The sequence below is a fragment of the Heliconius melpomene genome, chromosome 5, assembly GCF_056956725.1.
Source record: "Heliconius melpomene rosina isolate 202511_hmr_F chromosome 5, ASM5695672v1, whole genome shotgun sequence".
In the NCBI taxonomy this organism is placed as follows: domain Eukaryota; kingdom Metazoa; phylum Arthropoda; class Insecta; order Lepidoptera; family Nymphalidae; genus Heliconius; species Heliconius melpomene.
In genome coordinates, this window is record NC_140393.1 from 5,691,564 (window position 1) to 5,710,697 (window position 19,134).

Below are 19,134 nucleotides of genomic sequence, written 5' to 3' on the forward strand. Positions count from 1 at the left end.
AATTCGACCACTCATCACGCAATGCCTTGGAAAAAATGGGCAGAGAGTGTTTTAACAGCATGTTCCCTCTATATGCGGGATATAGCGTGAAACTGAGAAAAAAATTAACATAAAAAAAATTGTGACTCTTCAAACGACTTCTAGTTATCTAAAGTATACATTAACGATAAAGCTGATGTCGATATATTTATGTAATTATCATATCTTCCTTTTTTATTCTTTTTATGTAAGGTTTAAAAAGTAAAATTATAAATGAATGTGGAGGTGGAGTAATTCTAACGTCAAATCGATTTGTTGTCCCCAAAACTAAGTTTCTGTGATTCGATACAAATGGTGACTGTAATTAAAGTCCTTAATGCTGGGACTAAAAGTAAATTAGGATGTCTGAAACAAGCCCGTCCAGGACGAATCTGTTCAAAGTTCAAAAGGCTCTGTGCGACGGCGGAATATTAAACTAGTCTATGCCCTTTATTCTCACTACTAAACTCCTAACTAATTACGTAAGAAAGACATATATTATCCAAGTTTATAATTAAAAGACCAAAATTGTAATTAAAAGAATACGTTAGAATAGAACAACAACATTATAAACCCAAAACGGTGTTAAAAATGGAAAAATCAAAGTAATTTCCGTACGAGTAGGTCCAATCAGACAAGCTATAAAAGCATGATACATATATATATGTATTAGGTTTACTCGTATATATAGAGAGCCCGCCGTAATATCGAGACGGGCTTACAAATAGGGCTGAAATTTATTTGGCTCGGTATCGGGAAAGCATTTCCAATTTTCATATTTCCCGCGATGGGACGCCGCGCTTCCTATCTAGACCTTAAATCTCTCCGCGGTATTTTATGATATATAATTGATTGCTCGACTCGTCTTGTAAAAATATTAGATTCGTTACAATCTTTTTCGTTTTATTATACTATAAAGTTTTTTTTTTCAAGCTTCACGCTGTATTCCGCACACAGCATGGTAGGTAGAGAACCTAGTGTTAAGAAACTCCGTTCCCCACTTTCTGGCGAATTCTGGAAGCATTGCGTGTCAAGTGCGGAACTCAACGCCGCACTTTGCCTCGACATCAGAGCGAAGAAATCTATACTTCTATACTAATATAATAAAGCGGAAGAGTTTGTTTGTTTGTTTGTAACAACCGTCGTCGCTACGCGACCGCGTTTGTTACCGCGTCATTTTGATATTCATCCTTATGAAAATAAATATAATAGTCACTTTTAGCATTTCATCTAGATTGAAATTATATTTCTATAGAAATTATATTCTTATACTTCAAGCAGGCGTAGCCGCGTCCGGGTCCGCTAGTGGAATATAAACGTAAATAAATATTTCACTTCCTCGAGTGGGGATCGAACCCACAACCGTCGCGTTACAGTCACACCGTTGTGCCGCTACGCCACGACGGGCTCATTAAGGTTTTTGTCCTCATAAGATTGTCTTTAGTTCATGCAATATAAGAAAAGATCGCGTCTGGGGAAATTTAATCAGTAATGTCGTACAATAAAAAAAAAGAGAGATACTAAGCTGAATTTCTCAAGTTGCTTGCTCAGTGTCGACTGTGGCAAGTGTTCTCCAAAGCGCAGATTGCGGAGAACTTTACGCCAACTAGGCACAAAACAAATACGAACGAAAAAAACATTTTTATTCCATTGAAGATTGTGTACGACCTTACAAAAACTCTGTGAAACTATTTAATCAGTGAAATACAATTTTTATTCTATTCTATAATATGTTTTTCCTGTAGACATTGTCTCGAGTTATATTAGCATTTATACTGGCTCCACCCGCTAGGTACTCTCTACACCTTATAAACTTGGATAAGAAATACAGTAATATAAAGGAAGTAACCGCGATACTTCCTACAAACTTTCTTCAGTAAAGTCTTTAAATGATGGCATCAAGTTGGAACAATTTTCATAACGACTAAGCCAGTTTCAACGTATATAGACACTTGACGGAATAACTGCGAACAAAAGGAAACAAAACTCTCCTATTATCCTTATTCGTTTAACAAAACATTGCCAAATGCCATATATAAGTAAAAATAATCACATATTCTTTTTTAAATTGAAAGTTTAGATTGAATTGAAGGGCTTATATGAAATTAATTGCATACGTCTACCTAAATTTGTAGATCCATGTAGGTAGTGGAAGTTTGTAACGTATGGACTGTAGCGGCACGGCCGGACGGCTCCGCCCGCTCTCATTAATGAATTCGCTCTCGGATCAAATCCTCTAACAAATTAGGATTAGATGAGGGACCTACTGTGTTTTTAGGTCGAACCGTAAATGTTATTTCAATGGAAATCCGTATTTCCGTGCTTATTACTCAAGTAGGGAAAGTTTTGTTTAGTCCGTATTATCATTTAACATAAAGATTTATAGAAAACTGTATTTACGTTATCTATTAAGAATTACCTAACGTTTTAAATACTTATATATACTACTCTTATAACTGAAAGGTAGTGGTAGTATTAAAGGAAAATTTCACAGAGTCCTCCAGACCAATATCTGCACTCTATATTCTGTTCGGGACATTTCATTTATCGCTTACTGCATTTGATAAACTCCTATTTAGAATGCCCATAACAAGCAAAATTTATAAAATCTAAATCTACAAATATATAAATTAAAAGTAAATAAATATAAATATTACATTTACATAAATAATACTAAAATAAATTGTGAGTTCACCTGAATATCTATGAATAAGTAAGAGAGCTGGTCCTCTGTTAGTAAGGGCACGCTATCTGTCTATAGATCTTGACCACGTATGAAAGTAAACGTTATTTATGTCTCCTTTTACTAAGGAAAAGAGGAAAAGAAAAGGAAATATAAAAAGTCTGACAAGCACATAATATTGTTAGTTCGTGTTAGGTCATTGACATGCTGTCTCGCGGGAGCAGGAGCAGTACGCAACACAAATAATATAATAATATTTCCTTTTAAATAATATCTAGGCTGAGTAATGTTAATACATTTAAAAAAAAAAAAAAATTAGCTGCACGCTTTATTAAATATATTCTTATAGGTTTATTTGTAAAGTACTTACAAAACCAGCTACACTTACATTTATAAATTAAATCACCTTTACGCTGTATCCCACATTCAGCAGGGTAGGCAGACGGAACCTAGTATTAAGATACTGCGTTCCCCAGTTTCCGCCCAATTTTTCGAGGCATTGCGTGTTAAGAGGCGGAACTTAACGCCGAGCTTTGAACTTGACACTACCACTAAAATATTAAATATTTCATTTCCTCGAGTGGAAATCGACCCCACAACTCATACTTCGTGCCGCCTCGCCACGACTGGCAATTTACCATTTAATAATTTTATTTCCGCTTATAAAAAATTAAAATGAATATAGATATATAACAAGTAAACTAACATATAATTATTATGTAAGTTTGTCCTAAAAGTGCAACTATCTTGTGAGTATATAACCACTTCTATAAAAGAGGTCCAGGAAGGATCAAATCACGTATGATGTACGATTTATCGCGGTGTCGACCACCCCGACGGCAATTTCGCTATTTTTATACGATTACGCGAATATATCTTTGATTCTAAGTTATTTTTCTCAAATAGATATTTATTTTTATTTGTATCTTATTGATATGGCTCGTATCACCGTACACCATGTCAGTTATGTAAGAAAATATTGGTATTTTAATTAAAAATTCAATTAAGTCAAGTTCTACTTTATAGCAAGAGTAGAGCTTCTCGAAGTTTTGGAGTAAGTTGCAACAACTTCATAAATATAGGCCGCAACCTGTTGTTTTTAATATAACGAATTATGATGTTGCTAAAGTCTAGACAACATGTGTAATAAACACTAGGAATTTTAAAGCATAAACTAGATTAAAAAATCTGAATAATAATTATTACTTAGTAGTAAATTAGTATACTTGTATATATTTTTAGTAGATTGTACAATTATTTATACAAATAAACTTGAACTTAAATCACTAAATATGTTTCAAGACTGAAGACAAATGGAAATAGGCGATTTGTGACGCATAAGATGCATTAAGATAAAAAAAATATTTAAATAAAAAATAGTTATTTATAGCACGTATACTAAATAAACATAAACACGTATAATAAATCATTCATATGTATTTATACACTATTAAATTAATTGAGGTCTTCGTAGCTCATGGGCACAAAGGTGTGAGTGTAACGCGAAAGTTGCAGGTTCGATCTTCACTCGAGGAAATGAATTATTTTTTATTAATATTTACTTTACCGCCTCTCAAGACGCAATGCCTCGAAAAATTCAACGGAAAGTGGGGAACGGATCCTCCCTCCACTAGGTTCCCTCTGCCTAGCCTGCTGTGCGCGGAATACAGCATGAAGATGATTTTTTTTTAAATAAATTTCAGTTTGTTATTTCATATACATCTATATATAAGCAAAAAGTGTTTACAGAATGTTTATAGAATATAGAGACAATTAATGCACACTCGTATTGTTGCCTTAATATTTAATGTAGGTATAGTTTGCTAGTTAAACTGAAGTCTAAAGTGCGACAGTGTAGCGGAGGTTAATTACGCAAATAACTATAATTGTACCTTTGTGTACATGACTGTCTTTAGTCGTGCGGCTGCCGTCTTTAGTACCTACATATTAATTGTAATATTAACTTATATCCGCTTAGAGACATAACAAAATGTATGTGTTTTAGATTTTGTATATTAATTTGGTATAATAAGTGCCCAATATGAGGCCTGTATCACGTGGTTCATCACTCAACACGTAATGGCTCCAGAAAGAGGGGAACGGAGTGTCTTAACACTGGTCTCCCAGATTCCCTCTCATCAACCTACAGCCTACCCTGCTATGTGCAGGATACAGCCAATAAAAAGCTAATCTTTCTGTATTTACAAGTCTTATTCAACTCGTACGTTATTGTTTTAGAAACATCAAGTTAATCCAACACAAAAATATAATTAATATTTTTAGTAAATATTTTAATGTAAGTACTTATATATTTTCTTCTTCTATATAAGTAATATTACTTACTCTATGCCTACTTCTTAAAGACATGGCCTCATATGAGCACATTGCGATGAAATGATACAGATTTATGAGAACACAAACTCAAGTTCGCAATACAGCTTGAATATGCATGTAACAGATGTTTCCGTCCGCACATAAATTAATATAAATACGCAATATATTTACAAAATGTGATTTTTCTGTATAAATAAACTATACTGTTTGTTTAACTTATTGTGTGAAATGTTTACGTGGAGTTAGTGAAAGAGTACAATGTGAAAATATTGCTTCCAGCTTCTATTTCTGTTTTCATGGACGTATCTATAGATATTTTTGGGGGAGGCTTAGCACAGGTATATTCGTTTAAATGTTGTTTTTTTTTTATTTTTATGGGCAAATTATATCTTAGTAATATTTCTGGGGTAGATACAGACCACCCAGCCCCTTGCTACGCCTATGACTATTTTATATTGTAATTGAAACACAGGAGATGCACACAGAACGCCGTCTCCATTATGAGATATGATAAACTTAAATTACTCTATAATTGTGAGTTATTGATAAAAACATAGCAATTTTCATGCACCGGCAGTTACTGCAGGCCGGCGCAAAATGTTTCAAAGTTTCCTCAGCGCGCCGCAGGTATAGTGTGAAATTTGAATTTTTCCGCTGTTACCTGCTATTATAAATCAAGTGCAAAGTCGACTTAAGCTCTCCCGAAGCGTGTTCTCAAACATTTTAAAATTCAAATTATAGGTCCCTGTGACTTATGAACGAACACAATATTATGTAGATTACACACTTTGAACTTGGGAATGACGTACGGAGTAATAAACGTTAGACTATAAGAGGAGGATATTACAAATATATTCCGTTTACATTATGAAAAGGTAACAAACATGAAAGAGGTACTTTTAGTAATGTGTTAAGAAAATAATAAGTATTTTCTTGGTTGTAAATAAATCCTTATGGTTTAGTAGTTATAGTTGCACTTGTAGTTGTTGATTATTATTTGTCGGACTTTTCTTCTTCGCTTTTTTCTCTTTAATAACGATGATACTTTAGTAGGTTTTAACATTAACTCTGTGGTAATCACATGTTATAAAAAGCTCAAATTTTTGTAGACAATCAATAATACCCATGAATTGAAATCTAATTTTATTTTAAAATAGTGGTATCTAAAAAACGTTTATTGTAAAACGATATTTTTTGTACATTATATTTATAATAAAAAATTTTTTTTTTGTATAAAAAAATATAACAAAATTACCATTATTAGAACAGCGCCATCTAGGTCGTGACTATTGTACGACAAAAAAATTTAGGGCGCCCTCTGCTATTGATAATATGTAATATGTACAAAACTTTTCATTGCTATCATAAAAATATCTTACTCAACGTTTTCATCTAATGGAACGCTACTAAGCAATAGATGGCGCTACTTGTTTAAAATTTGATTTGATGAAACAAAATAAGAAGATTCAAATAAGCATGACATCCTGGCTAGAAAAGCGAAATATTAATAATTGTATTTATTTATAATATAGTAATTTTAATTACTTTTACAATAACTATCGTTTTAAGATAAGTTGAATTTCCTAGGCTGTCGACTGTAAGTGACTCCTCAAAATTATGATGTTTAAAATAAAAAAAAAATATATTTATTATTGAAAATTAAAACATTTATGAAGTGAAAACAAAATAACTCACTTGTTTCACTTTCACATAATATCATTTATTTGTGTATACACATATCTACTCTCGTTTGTAAAAATCTTTTATGTGACAGTACTTATGTGTCGTATCGTTCTTACCTTCATGTTTTGTATCGCACATAGCAGGGTAAACACACAGAACATGGGAACCTTATGTTAAAACACTCCGTTCCTATTTCAAGAGACACCCGTTCCCCAATAATAAATAATACTAAATAAACTTGTTTTTTTAATTATTCTTGAAACTATTAAATTTTCACTTGTTTAAAACTAAATTTAACCCAAATTTTACCCATATAAAAATATTTGCTTGCAGAAGCAAGCAAATATTTTTATATGGGTATCTACATAAGTAAATTTAAAAGGTAACAATTATATACCAACTTAAACTCAATACTAAACATTGAAAATAGTATTATATAAAGATATATTGGATAATATATGTAATAATACAGTTCGTATGTAGGTTTGTGATTGCGCAGTAGCTCGCAGATATCGTCAGTCAACCCTCCAACCACCCCGAGCGCGCTTTCCGTCCGACACCATCGTACAAAACCTGTGTTTATATTGGATCCACAGTCAGTTACATCATAAAAGGTATTATAGAATTATTAAATTTAAATTTAAATTATTCTTATTACTTATAATAAAAAGAAACTGAATCTAAGATCCTCAAGTAATTCTTTATCTATGAGTTGAACAATAGAACTGCCTCTATAACCCTGACCTGCTTAATAAAATTATAAAGTATTAGGTATGCTATGAGCAATATAACCCATAGATTTTTGGTGTTACGTAACAAGGGGTGGCCTGGCTGGTAACCTCCGCACTGCGTAACCTCACAGTAGCTTTACCTTCTGAAGGATGGAGGTCGCTGACCCACGGAGTTCGGTCGATGGTGTACGTGGCCTGGTTTTTAAGAGGATAACGTTATATTTTGTTTCTGAGACGGTAGACAATGGTTGCAAAACATAACAGTTGATACAATACTGTAATAGCTTTTTAAATTGCTTGATATATTTTATTTTTGTTTTTTTTTTGCATAAAAAGGTTATATATGTATAAATAGAGTGAGCAATGATTAACAAATATTAAAAACATGGCACCTATTAGATATTTTTATTATTATATTGTAGAGCCAAATTTTACATATCTAACATAACAAGTATAATAAAGGTTGTAGTGGCACAGTGGTGCAAGCGTGTGACTGGAAACGTTCAGGTCCACTTGGGGTATGAAATATTTGATATTTTAATTTTTTCGATCTACCAAAAAACAAAGCGCAGCATTGCTCTATCTATCCTACTATTTGCGGGATACAACGTGTTCTAAAACGTGTTCTGGTTACTTCTGGAAAGATCTAAACGTTTCGCAATAGAGTATCTAAGTAGCCCGGCTTTTACCTTAGTACCAGAGCGAAGATATGGAAATATAAATGTAAATAAGTAAATATTTACTTTCCTCGATCGGGATCGAACCCACAACCGGTCGCGTTACCGTCACAAACTTGCGCTTTCGCGCCACGACTAGCCTCTACTATATTTCAAACGTTAACTTTTAAAAATAAAAGGAAGCATCAGTCTAAAAGCCAAAACGAGCTGCGTTCAGTTTTAGTTTTAATTTCTAAAAGCGACTTCTCATATCGTGCGAACAGTGGCAGAGCGCGGACGTTACATTTGTCATATATTACAAATCTCTCTACGAAATTATTAAATAATTTAGAGTTTATTTACAAAAGAAAAACAAGGTAAGCAACTACTGTATTATTTACTGTATTTTTAAAATAAATATAGATACTAATAAAAAATGTGTTGAGTAAAAGTTTCATGAATTTATATCTTATTTTGCAATATTTGATGACAATAGCTTATAGCGACATATATATTGTACCTCTAAATAATGTCATCATTTAATAACGAACATATTTGTTAACTGTGTTAACTGTGCTAATATAAATTATGCCTGGCGTAATAAAAACAGTCCGGAGTTAAGTTCCACGACTCAACACGCAATGCTTCGAAAAAATCGGCGGAAAGTGGAGAACAAAGTGTTTTAACACCTTCCCTCTGCCTACCCTACTGTATGCGAAACAGACTGAAGCTGATTTTATTTTTAACAAAAATATTTGCTAATATCATTAACATAATCTTTTCCTTTTAATTAAATATTTTTGTCCTTTAATTATTTTTAATGCACAAGAAGGCGCGAGACCTGTTTCTTTTTCATATCTCTTACATCTAATAGTTATATCTACTGAAGTCTATGTAGGTCAAAAAACACCCGCCCACCTTCGGTCATTGACCTATATGCATATTTAGTGATATAAAAGACCATGAACCAAAATATTTTGTTTGTAGTGCCTCTATTAAAAATGATATTATAGTTTTCAGTAGAAATCATTTAAAAATGCAAAAAATATAAATTGAAATAGATGCTCAAAAAATAAATGCTCGTTTCTCCATAAACTTATTTAGTGAATATTCCTGAAATCAGCTTCACGCTGTATCTCGCAGACAGCAGGGTGGTCAGAGGGAATCTAGTGTTAGGACACTCCGTTGAGTGGCGGAACTCAACGCCGCGCTTTGCATCGACACCGGAGCGAAGACATTTATAAAAATATTAAATAAGAATATTCTTGAATATTTTCATAAATATTGTTACCGTATTCATTTCCAAATATCCGTAACGCCCACAGAATATTTATGACGTACCAACACGTGTAGGTATTTACACCATAAAATGTCGCAACCACATATAATGGTAAACATTCTCTCATTCTACCAGAATCCTCACAGCGTTGGCTTACGTAACAATATTTACTCGCGGTGTGACCTGGCACAGTCTCTAATTAGTTATATGGGATCCGCTGTTGACATAATGACCTCATAACATTAATTTTCATAGTAAAATGCTTGAAAAAGAGAGTTATATTAAATGAAAATATAGCATGGATTATGTTGTTTGGCTAATAAGAAGGAAATACAAATACAATTTTAACTTTAAAAAATGTAAAAATCATTAATCTGCCAGTTTGATAGAGCGTCTATTTTATCGAAAATGGTCACACAAAAACGTTACAATTTGGACTTTTACTCGTAATATCTCATCATTATTTACTTACACGATTTACAATATTTATATAATTTTTTTGGGGAACATTACACTTTCATAATAGTTAAATATTAAGTTTAAAAATACTTTTATAAATATATTTTTCAAACTACAAACAGTTAAAGCAAAGCATTTATATGTAATTTTTGTAGATACTTATACATCCAAAAACTAATTCGGATATCAAAATGAACGTATAAAACTATAAAGTGGGTCACGGCCGACGAGTATCGCACACAATATGTTACAAATACTCGTAGTCGTAGATAGAGCGCTATCATCGATTCATTCCTATTGATGCGAGTGCCGGAGCCAGAGGACATTGTATTTAAGCCCTAATATAGAAACTAGTACGTTCTACTTTAAAACTAGTGAAGGTCAGAGCGAATCTAAATAAATCCGAATCTTAAGCAGCAACGGAAGGATTCATTTAAAGAATTTTGAACAATTGTTCCTATAGAGACGGAGACTGTCAAATCATGTTTTTTTAAGATTTATATATTTAAAAAAAATTATCTTCTTTATTACCGGTCAATTTCCTTCGTGTGTTTTCCATACAACGTGACATTGGCGAAATGAATTGTGCTCAACTGGCACGCTCGAAACGCCATATATCGAGAAATCAATCAATCAATCAATCTATTTAAAAAAAACAATTACAGTTATAAGTTTAATTAAGTCGTGGACATTAGTTCTATTTAACCCATTGTCGCTTTATATACATTCTAACAAACCAAACAAGAGAAGTATTGTAAAGGCTCTTTAATGGTGTTCTATTTCATTCAACAATAGGCAGAACTTGCATTGTACAAAACTTGTTCTCTACCTATTATAAATGTTGATTTATTGTCAGGTTCACGCTGTATGCGCGGGATAGCATATAGCAGGCTAGGCAGAGGGAACACTCGGCTAGTGTCTCTCTAGGCTCTCTAGTGTCAACACTCGGCTTCCAATATTCCGCGGAATTTTCCAAGTATTGCGTGTTGAGTGGCAAGTGGTTGGTACCAAAGCAAAGAAATGCAGCAATAATAATTTATTTCTCGAGTGCGAAGTAAACCCTCAACCGTCCTCATATTCAAAAATAAACATATAAATATAAATAGCAATACGTTTTTATTTTAATAATTACAGATGACGTCTCCAGCCATCAGCAAATCGCCTGAGAAGCAGAAATCTGATAACAATTCTCCATCACAACAGTCTAACACAGAGCGAGCACCGCCTGCGGAACCATCTGCATCGACTTCCGATCCTCAACCATCAGACCCCTTCAGCTGGCTCCGAATATTTAAGCTGGCCGACTTAATGATGAAGCAAGGATGTTAAAGTACCCAAATCGTTATAGAATATAAAAGCAATAATATAACTTGGATTGGAGTAAACAAATTTTATGAAGAATAATATGTAGATTGTTTGATCGATACCAATTAATATTAGACTAGTAGATACGTAGTCTTTATCATAAGGACACACGATGTCCGTGCTTAGGGCTCCGTTCTCACTAGGGCTCTGACTTGATTAGAAACTTTTCTGTCTGTCAACATCAATTTAATCTATTAGAATTTGCTTTACTTATTACATAGGCATATGGCCGTACTGCTTAGTAGATAATCTAAACATAGGAGCTCCTGCCACATTGACGTTAATGATACAAATTAGAGTACCTGAAGCGACATGGTTACAAGACAAAAAATATTTACAATGTTTTATCTGAAGAGTATAAATTAATATATCGAAATATTTTACTTATATGAAAAATAATTATTTTTTATTATATAGAGATTCTCTATCTTTTCTTTATAAAACAACAGTTCTTGTTTATAAGAAATTATTATTTAGTATTTTATATTGTGAGATACCTTAAATCTTAATATTGTATGAGTGAAAGAATATAAAAGAACGATTATAACGTTGGACAATATTAATATAAGATAAAGTTTATGTATATAATTGTTAAATCATATTATTCATATAAATACTTATAAAGACGCTATTATATACAAAACAAAAGTTCAAAAGTACCCTAATTCAATGAATTGGCAATATTTATTGCTGTTTATTATATCCATATTAATTAGTTAATGTTAATTATATGGAATTCTAGTCTTTTAAAGTAATATCTATACACACCTAACATATTTTAGTATTTAGTTTTTAGAATGCAATATAGTGCATACTGAAAGAGTGTAAGCTCATTGTTAAATCTGTCAACTTATCTTCAATAAAATAGTATTAATTATTACATTTTTGTTATTATTTGATTGCAACCTATCACACATTTTTTTTAAATAACAAGAAAAAATGTCACACATTTGAGTTGTAACAAGTGCCAATGAAAAACTTATTAAATATCGTCAACTAAGTAATTTTTCTATGAGAATTTTGAGAGGATTAAAAATAAAACGACTTTTTATGTATTATTTTTTTAATAGTATTGGTAGGTAGGAGGTACATAACACGCAGGAGTCTGGGTTTTTGGATAAAGGGAAGTTAAGATACAATACTATTTCCAATATGTACAAAATATACAATTATCTCTAGGTCCTAGCAAATTAATCTTACAGTAGAAATATGATCACAATATTTTTTATATTCTTACATTTCACTATAGTATAACTATGGAGGCGGGTGGCGCGTGCGGCGGCGCCGCCGCTACAACAGTCTACTCACCTCACTTTTGCTGCACACTTGAGATCAAATGTTAATTTTACATATATTTAGTCTACACTCGCACACGCGCGGCCGCTACCCAAACCCCCGCACCCCCGCACGCCTCCACCCCACATCACAATACAATTACCAAAATTAATGTTACTATACTTATACTGTATATTCTTCAAATATTAACTTACTTCGTACTCAACTCCGCATTCGGAATTGTAACATTTACTACGCGAGGCCGGACGTCGCGGCGCCCCCGGGAGCGCGCGTCGGGGACGCCCCGAGGTGAGACGCTATGTAACCACCCGTATACAAAATATTCCGAAAATTATTAACGAAACGAACCTATATTATACTTCTCACAATAACGGCGACCTATAAGTAAGTCTGCTCGACGCTGTCATTAAAAAAAGAAAACAAACAATAATTACATAAAAAAAAATTAAATTATCGCTGACCTCCTTCCACATTTTTGTGTACATTAAATATTAGTAATTGACATTTTGACAAAACTTAGGATGCAATTACTTATTGGCAAAAGATTAATTTATCATAATATTAAATAGAGATTTTTTAACGTCATTGCCAAAAAATAATCACACCACAGCATTAAACTAAAAATGAGTAAAAATACCGATTTGACCATAATAAATATTTCTTTTTATAATTCTCATATTGTGTCACCTATCTCATAAATTTATCTCAATATCAAGACTAAATACTGTATCGCTATGTTTACTGAGGACTTATTTACACCGGGCCCCTTCATAAGGGGACCGAATAAGTGTACAATCGGGCATCCGTTACTAATAAAATTATGTTTTAAAATTAATGGACGAAGTGACAGTTCGTTAGTGTTCCACCTAGCTACATCGAGGACCGTTTGCGACGGAGACATGACCAAACACATATAACATTTATACAACTATACATTAATCTTAAAAGAATATACAATACTTTACCTGTGCTGTTACTTCTATATCGTACATATAAAATTACAATACATAAAATATTTTGTACTTTATTTTTAGTACGACAGAACAGTCGCACCGCTATCTAACGGGTCTAACGGGTGACAGTTTACTTTATAGTTCCGGTATCGCGGTGTTGTGCTCCGTCTGGTTCGGTGGATACCGGAAGTATAACGTGGTGTGATATAAGCACATTCACCCTCACCACACATTGTGAATAAACGATAAACACAAAATTTAAACAATAACCATAGGTGAAACAATTTGAAAGTAATGAAAACAAACTTCAGTGCTTAAGCTTAATCGGATGCAGACGGTGAAAACTTATGAGAAGTACAATATTGTTAGTTCGTGCAACTATAGTGAAAAAGTAGTCATTTTAAAAAATAAATTTTCTTGAAAAAAGAATACAGCATCGCGGCAAGATATAACTTTAGAGAGGAAAAATTATACAGATCATTGTCCCATCATGTATAATCTTTACTCCGACTATTATACTCTGGTTACTTCAGGCTAATATAAAATAACTCAAACACTTGAATACCGGTGAAAAAATATGACAACTACAAGACTATGATAACTCAAATGATTTCTTTCTAACGATTGATAAAATAAACAAATACAAGTATGTTTTACTATCATACTTATTAATAAAATATATTTAAAAATAGTGTAAAAGGCCCGGAGCGTAGTGTAGCCAGAGTATGTATTTTATAACAGTACAGCATGAGGCGGCGAGTGGAATGAGGGGAAACCGTCGAAACAATATGACGCTTGACACTGACTCATACAAAGTAGCACATACAACTATCTATTACAGTACGACAACACGGGTTATATCGGTAGGTAGTGTTGATGACGGAGCGCTATCATCGCAACTATCACGTCGTTCGCACATGTGTTACTCTCACTCGATATTAGATTAACACATGTGTAAACATTTCAAACATTAATTATTGACATTTAGAGTTACGAGTATATTAAATGTTCGACCCGCGTGACATTTAACAATATAAATAAAAATAAAAGTATCAATATAATATTATTGCGCTCGTTACAATAAAGCGGTTGCTTGAATGGATATAAAGAGGAGGACCGTTGTCGACACACGCATTGCTCATTGCTTTATAAATCTATCTACCTATAAGCCTACGTTAAGTCAGAATCACAGTTTAATTTCCACATGTAATTTTGTTGTTCTCATGTAACATTCGTGTATATTTATAAAAATGTTATCATTCGACCCAATTACAGAGTTTCCATTACCTACCGTAATGACCTACGTGATTAAATCAAATTTTTAGTACAGATAGATTCGATATTTACAAGTTTTAAATTACTTTATACCCTAGTCTTAAAACAAAATAACAATTTACACTAACGATAAAAAAATGCTCGATAGATCGCCGCTTATCTAATCGGAACCCAAAATTAAATATAACTTTACGCTCTATCGACCGACTTCGCTCGTCGTAATCATAGTACTTTACAAATTTAAACTCCGAATGAGGCCGAGGCGGGTCGGCCGTAACAAAAGTATTTTACAAAGCTAAACTTACGTCTAACACTTAAATAGGCGGCGTGAGGCCGAGCCGTAACAATAAATATGTAAGTTGCGGTTAGTTTAGTGTCGCGTCCGTCGGCGGCTCGATGAGTGGCTACGTTTACAGTTAAGAGTTTCACAACCTGGATTATATTTACATAATTTAATTAGAACATTCATCCGGTCGTCGTCGGGGTCGTGTCGCGGGTCGGGAGGTCGTGCGATCAGCCAATGGCTGTGGCGATGACGATGAGCAGGTGCGCGATGTTGGCGACGCGGTGCATCAGATCGGGGGCGATGCGGTTCAGGTTTTCGTTCGCGAAATCGCACGACGGGAAGATGTGGACCGTGTATAAAGACTGTAAATCAACATTTATATATATTAAATTAATAAATCAGCTTCACGGTGTATCCCGCACATCGCAGGGTAGGCAGAGAGAACCTAGTATTAAGACACTCCGTTCCCCACTTTCCACCGAAATCTGGAGGCATTGCGCGTTGAGTGGCGGAACTCAACGCCGCATTTATATATACAGAGTATTTTTGACAGCACCACTTTAAATGAAACCACAGTTTTAACTACTCTATAAAAACCTTATACAATTAATATATTTTTTTCGTTGTAAAAAGTTTTTTTTTTTTCAAACAAAATAAATAATAAAAATATCGTTGTAAAATAAAACGCCATTTGTTGATCAAAGGGGCACCGCCGCACACGCCTCATTCCGATATCAATTCGTAGATATTGGCAATAAAGTTCAAAGTTCTTTAACCTTTAGTAGTATTTTTGTAGTAGTTTTGTGTTTACGTTATTGGTATCTATGCGTAACTACTTTACACGAAATACAGGTATGGAAAAACATCGTGAAATGAAAAAAAATCCTACGTCTAAACTGTTGAGGTATCTTAATTAATTTCTTTAAGTATGGTTTTGAAATATTTACCCTATAATGCTGTTCCCGTAAAAGGAACGGTGACGCTTCCATCCTGTATATTGATGAATTTATTATATATTGGACATATCAATAAAATATATGCCGCATGTAAATATAGAAAGGTACGTAGAGAGTGGTCACTTGCCTGCTGGTGTCCGGGCGGCGCGACGTTGACGATGCCGGCGGCCTGCTTGCGCTGCAGGTAGGTGATGAAGCCGGCCGTCAGGTTGGTGGATTGCTGGAGCACGTCCATGTGGTCGCGTCCGCACGGCAGCGCCAGCAGCGTGCAGTGCTCGTTCTCCAGCTATACGACATTATATTAACGTAATTACTTTATAATTATACTGAATCACAAATGGATATAAAAAAGATAGCATATCTATACATATAGAAGTAAAATTAACGTCCTTAATAGAGTATCTATATTTTTTTATCATTTTCATCTCGGTCTATTCCACAAATATTATAGTTATCCAGTTATCAGAGCAGAGAGCAAAACATTCCGTTTTTCGCTTTCTGTTCAAATTTGATAAATTGTGTGTTTAGTAGCACAATTAACTGCGGTATTTGTTTTAACAAAACGGAGAATTGACAACAATTAATATCCTCTGGTAACAAAGGTACGGCGTAAATTTCCGCCATTCAACATGCAATATCTCGAAAATTAGAGCGTGGGTTGGGAGTGGTGGTGTCCGTACCTTCATTTTCCTGTGCACCTGGTCCAGCTGCGCGGGCTCGAGACGCATGCGCTGTGCGATGCGCAGCAGCGAGGCTGCGGTGCCGTCGGCGTTGCGCGCTAGCGCATCCGCCGCCACGTTGGGGTTGCCGCCCACGAAGTGCATCTGCACCGCCGCCGAGTCGTTCTTCAGTGCGAGCAGGCCTTGCCACATCACAGGATATCGCTGTACGACCAAAACAAACAACACTTTTATATTATTTCATCCCATCACTTAGAAATGTAGTAATGTCATAGCGTCAAGTGTGTGTGTTTACCCGGAGCAGCATCTGCAGCGAGTCGGCCTCGCGCGGTACCTGGCTGGCGTGCGGCGGGCCGGGCGCGGCGGGTGGCGGCAGCGCGGCGGGTCCGCGCGACGTACCGTGCGCCGGCGGTGGCGAGCGCCCGCACCGCACCGCGTACACTACAATCACAACACACGATACATTATACAACGACGCTCCACACAATCTTTTTCAACTGTATTAACGTGATCCGTTCTTCACTTTCGACCCACCAAGTATTATAATAATTTAGAGCATACTCACTTATGTGCCTGTCATGCGGCGAGGGCGAGTGCGCAGGTCGCGGCACGCGCGCCGACGGCGGCCGTCGCAGCTCCAGCGGCGGCGTCGGCGCCTCCGAGCCCTCCGCTTCCAGTGCGCCTCTGAATATATACGCTACTTTGTAAAACATTCTGTATCTAATTATAGCAGTGACAGCCGCTATTATGAATGACCTACAACTGCCAGTCCATGACATAACACGCCCCGAGACCCAAACTCAGCCGGTATACGTATAAAAAGATTACCAATATGATAAAAGAATACAGAAAATCAGGTAATAATCTGGACAGAAAGACATGTTTGTATACGAGTCTTCCAATTTTAGACCGTCTGAATTTAGTCCGTCGTGGCGCAGCGGCACAAGGGTGTGACTGTAATGCGACGGTTGTGAAATATTTATTGTGAAAGTGAAATATTTATTTACGTTACATATTTCCATTTCTTCGCTCTGGTGGCGGCGTTGAGTTCTGCCACTCAACACGCAATGCCTCCAGAATTTGGCAGAAAGTGGGGAACGGAGTGTCTTAACACTAGGTTCCCTCTGCCTACCCTGCTGTGTGCGGGATACAGCGCGAAGCTGTTTTTTTTTTTTTTCAAATTTTAGAAAAATTACGACAACTGAACTACTTTAATTGTTTACAAATAAAGAACCAAAATAAACATAACTAGTTACTATCTACACATTCAAGAATAATAAAATAATGTTATTTTCGCTCTCACCTGTTCGGAAAAGTAGTCAGGGTGGGCACATTTTCGAATTGCGTTGCACGAAAATGCTGTTGATACATCTGATAATGGTGTTGTGAAAAATGAGGATACATTCCTTCGCCCTGTCAATAAAATTATTAAATCAATATAAAAAGATCAACAATAAATAAAAGTTTCACTAATAATTATATACATAAATTTAAAATATATTACATTAAAATATACCGAAGTGATAGGAGAAGTCTGTTGGTGGGCAGGCGGTGGACTTCTAACTAATTCTGCAGACTATCCCGGATAGCATGAACAGAATTCATTTACTTTTTTATTCAGGAAGATACAATATGATAATTTGTATTTAATCGCTGCTGATAAGAGCAAAGATAACAAGATAGACGTAAAGGACCAACTCACCATCGAAATTTGACCTTGAGGGCTGACAGCAGGTACGTTTGTGATAGTGACTCTCGACCCTAAAATTAAATTATAATTACCTTTGTGGTTAGTATTTAAAAAATACAATTAAAATTATTAGATAAAATATGAAGAAGTAATAATTGCAATAAAATTCTCTTTATTCTTTAATTATAAAGTTGGTTATGCAAACGTGAAAGAAATTAAAGGACTACTTTGTGAATGTAGAAACATAATAAAACTTTACATTTAATTATAAATGTGGCAGTCGTTCCTCGTACTCTTATGAAAAAACTACCTTGTATTTTATCTTTCAAAGCCTTTTATTTTTTTTAACAATAATGAATTAAAAAAGCGTTTGACAGTTTTGTTTAACTTAAGTTTCTCATTTATACATTTATTTAGATTTCGTGTTGTGAGACTCACCGGGGTGATGTTGCGGGCCGACGACGGCGACCTGCTTAGAGAGCGGCGGGTGGTGCGCGCCGCGCGGTAGGCTAGCGGGCCCCGCGTACGCACCGCGGAACCGGGACGCACCCGCGCCGCCCTCGCCCTCGCCGCCCCTGTAGTTACAACACAATCTTTACTGTATTACCTCGCGACAGACCTTAGAGATAGGGTCGACGACGTAGGGGTCCTAAATTTCTTTCTGATCACATTTTAAAATATCTAAGTACTAAATACCGGCATTCGTGGTGCAGGGGCGCAAGTATATAACTGTAACGCGATGATTGTGAGTTTGATCTCCATTAATATTTTACATATTTATTTTTCAATC

At 34.9% G+C, this 19,134-nt stretch overlaps 2 protein-coding genes across 8 annotated transcripts in view; one reads left to right on the plus strand and one right to left on the minus strand.

Annotated features, from left to right (window-relative positions):
• The first annotated feature begins 7,182 nt into the window (after positions 1–7,182).
• On the plus strand, positions 7,183–12,088 carry LOC146539049 (uncharacterized). 3 transcript variants are annotated; one of them, XM_085185880.1, is made up of 2 exons: positions 7,183–7,332; positions 10,978–12,088. In XM_085185880.1, exon 2 carries the CDS (start codon positions 10,978–10,980, stop codon positions 11,170–11,172), a length of 195 nt encoding a protein of 64 aa, XP_085042006.1. In that variant the 5' UTR covers positions 7,183–7,332; the 3' UTR covers positions 11,173–12,088. The 3 variants fall into 3 exon arrangements, with proteins under 3 accessions (XP_085042006.1, XP_085042007.1, XP_085042008.1); XM_085185881.1 differs by lacking the exon at positions 7,183–7,332 and adding an exon at positions 8,332–8,482; XM_085185882.1 differs by lacking the exon at positions 7,183–7,332 and adding an exon at positions 10,772–10,843.
• A 3,022-nt stretch (positions 12,089–15,110) lies between these two features.
• spen (spen family transcriptional repressor split ends) overlaps positions 15,111–19,134 on the minus strand; it is a 65,914-nt gene continuing 61,890 nt past the window's right edge. For 2 of the 5 annotated variants that reach the window (XM_085185877.1, XM_085185874.1), the window contains exons 9-17: positions 18,783–18,919; positions 18,357–18,415; positions 18,159–18,230; positions 17,958–18,067; positions 17,220–17,338; positions 16,950–17,095; positions 16,655–16,858; positions 16,102–16,260; positions 15,111–15,380 (exon numbers count right to left, since the gene is read on the minus strand). In XM_085185877.1, the coding sequence (XP_085042003.1) occupies positions 15,246–15,380; positions 16,102–16,260; positions 16,655–16,858; positions 16,950–17,095; positions 17,220–17,338; positions 17,958–18,067; positions 18,159–18,230; positions 18,357–18,415; positions 18,783–18,919 (1,141 nt within the window). In that variant the 3' untranslated portion in view covers positions 15,111–15,245. The remainder of the gene's footprint in view (positions 15,381–16,101; positions 16,261–16,654; positions 16,859–16,949; positions 17,096–17,219; positions 17,339–17,957; positions 18,068–18,158; positions 18,231–18,356; positions 18,416–18,782; positions 18,920–19,134) is intronic. The other 3 variants (XM_085185879.1, XM_085185878.1, XM_085185876.1) reach the window with 2 other exon arrangements.

Bases quoted from the DNA above. Each gene is read 5' to 3' on its own strand.
- LOC146539049 (XM_085185880.1), top strand. From the start codon at position 10,978: ATGACGTCTCCAGCCATCAGCAAATCGCCTGAGAAGCAGAAATCTGAT.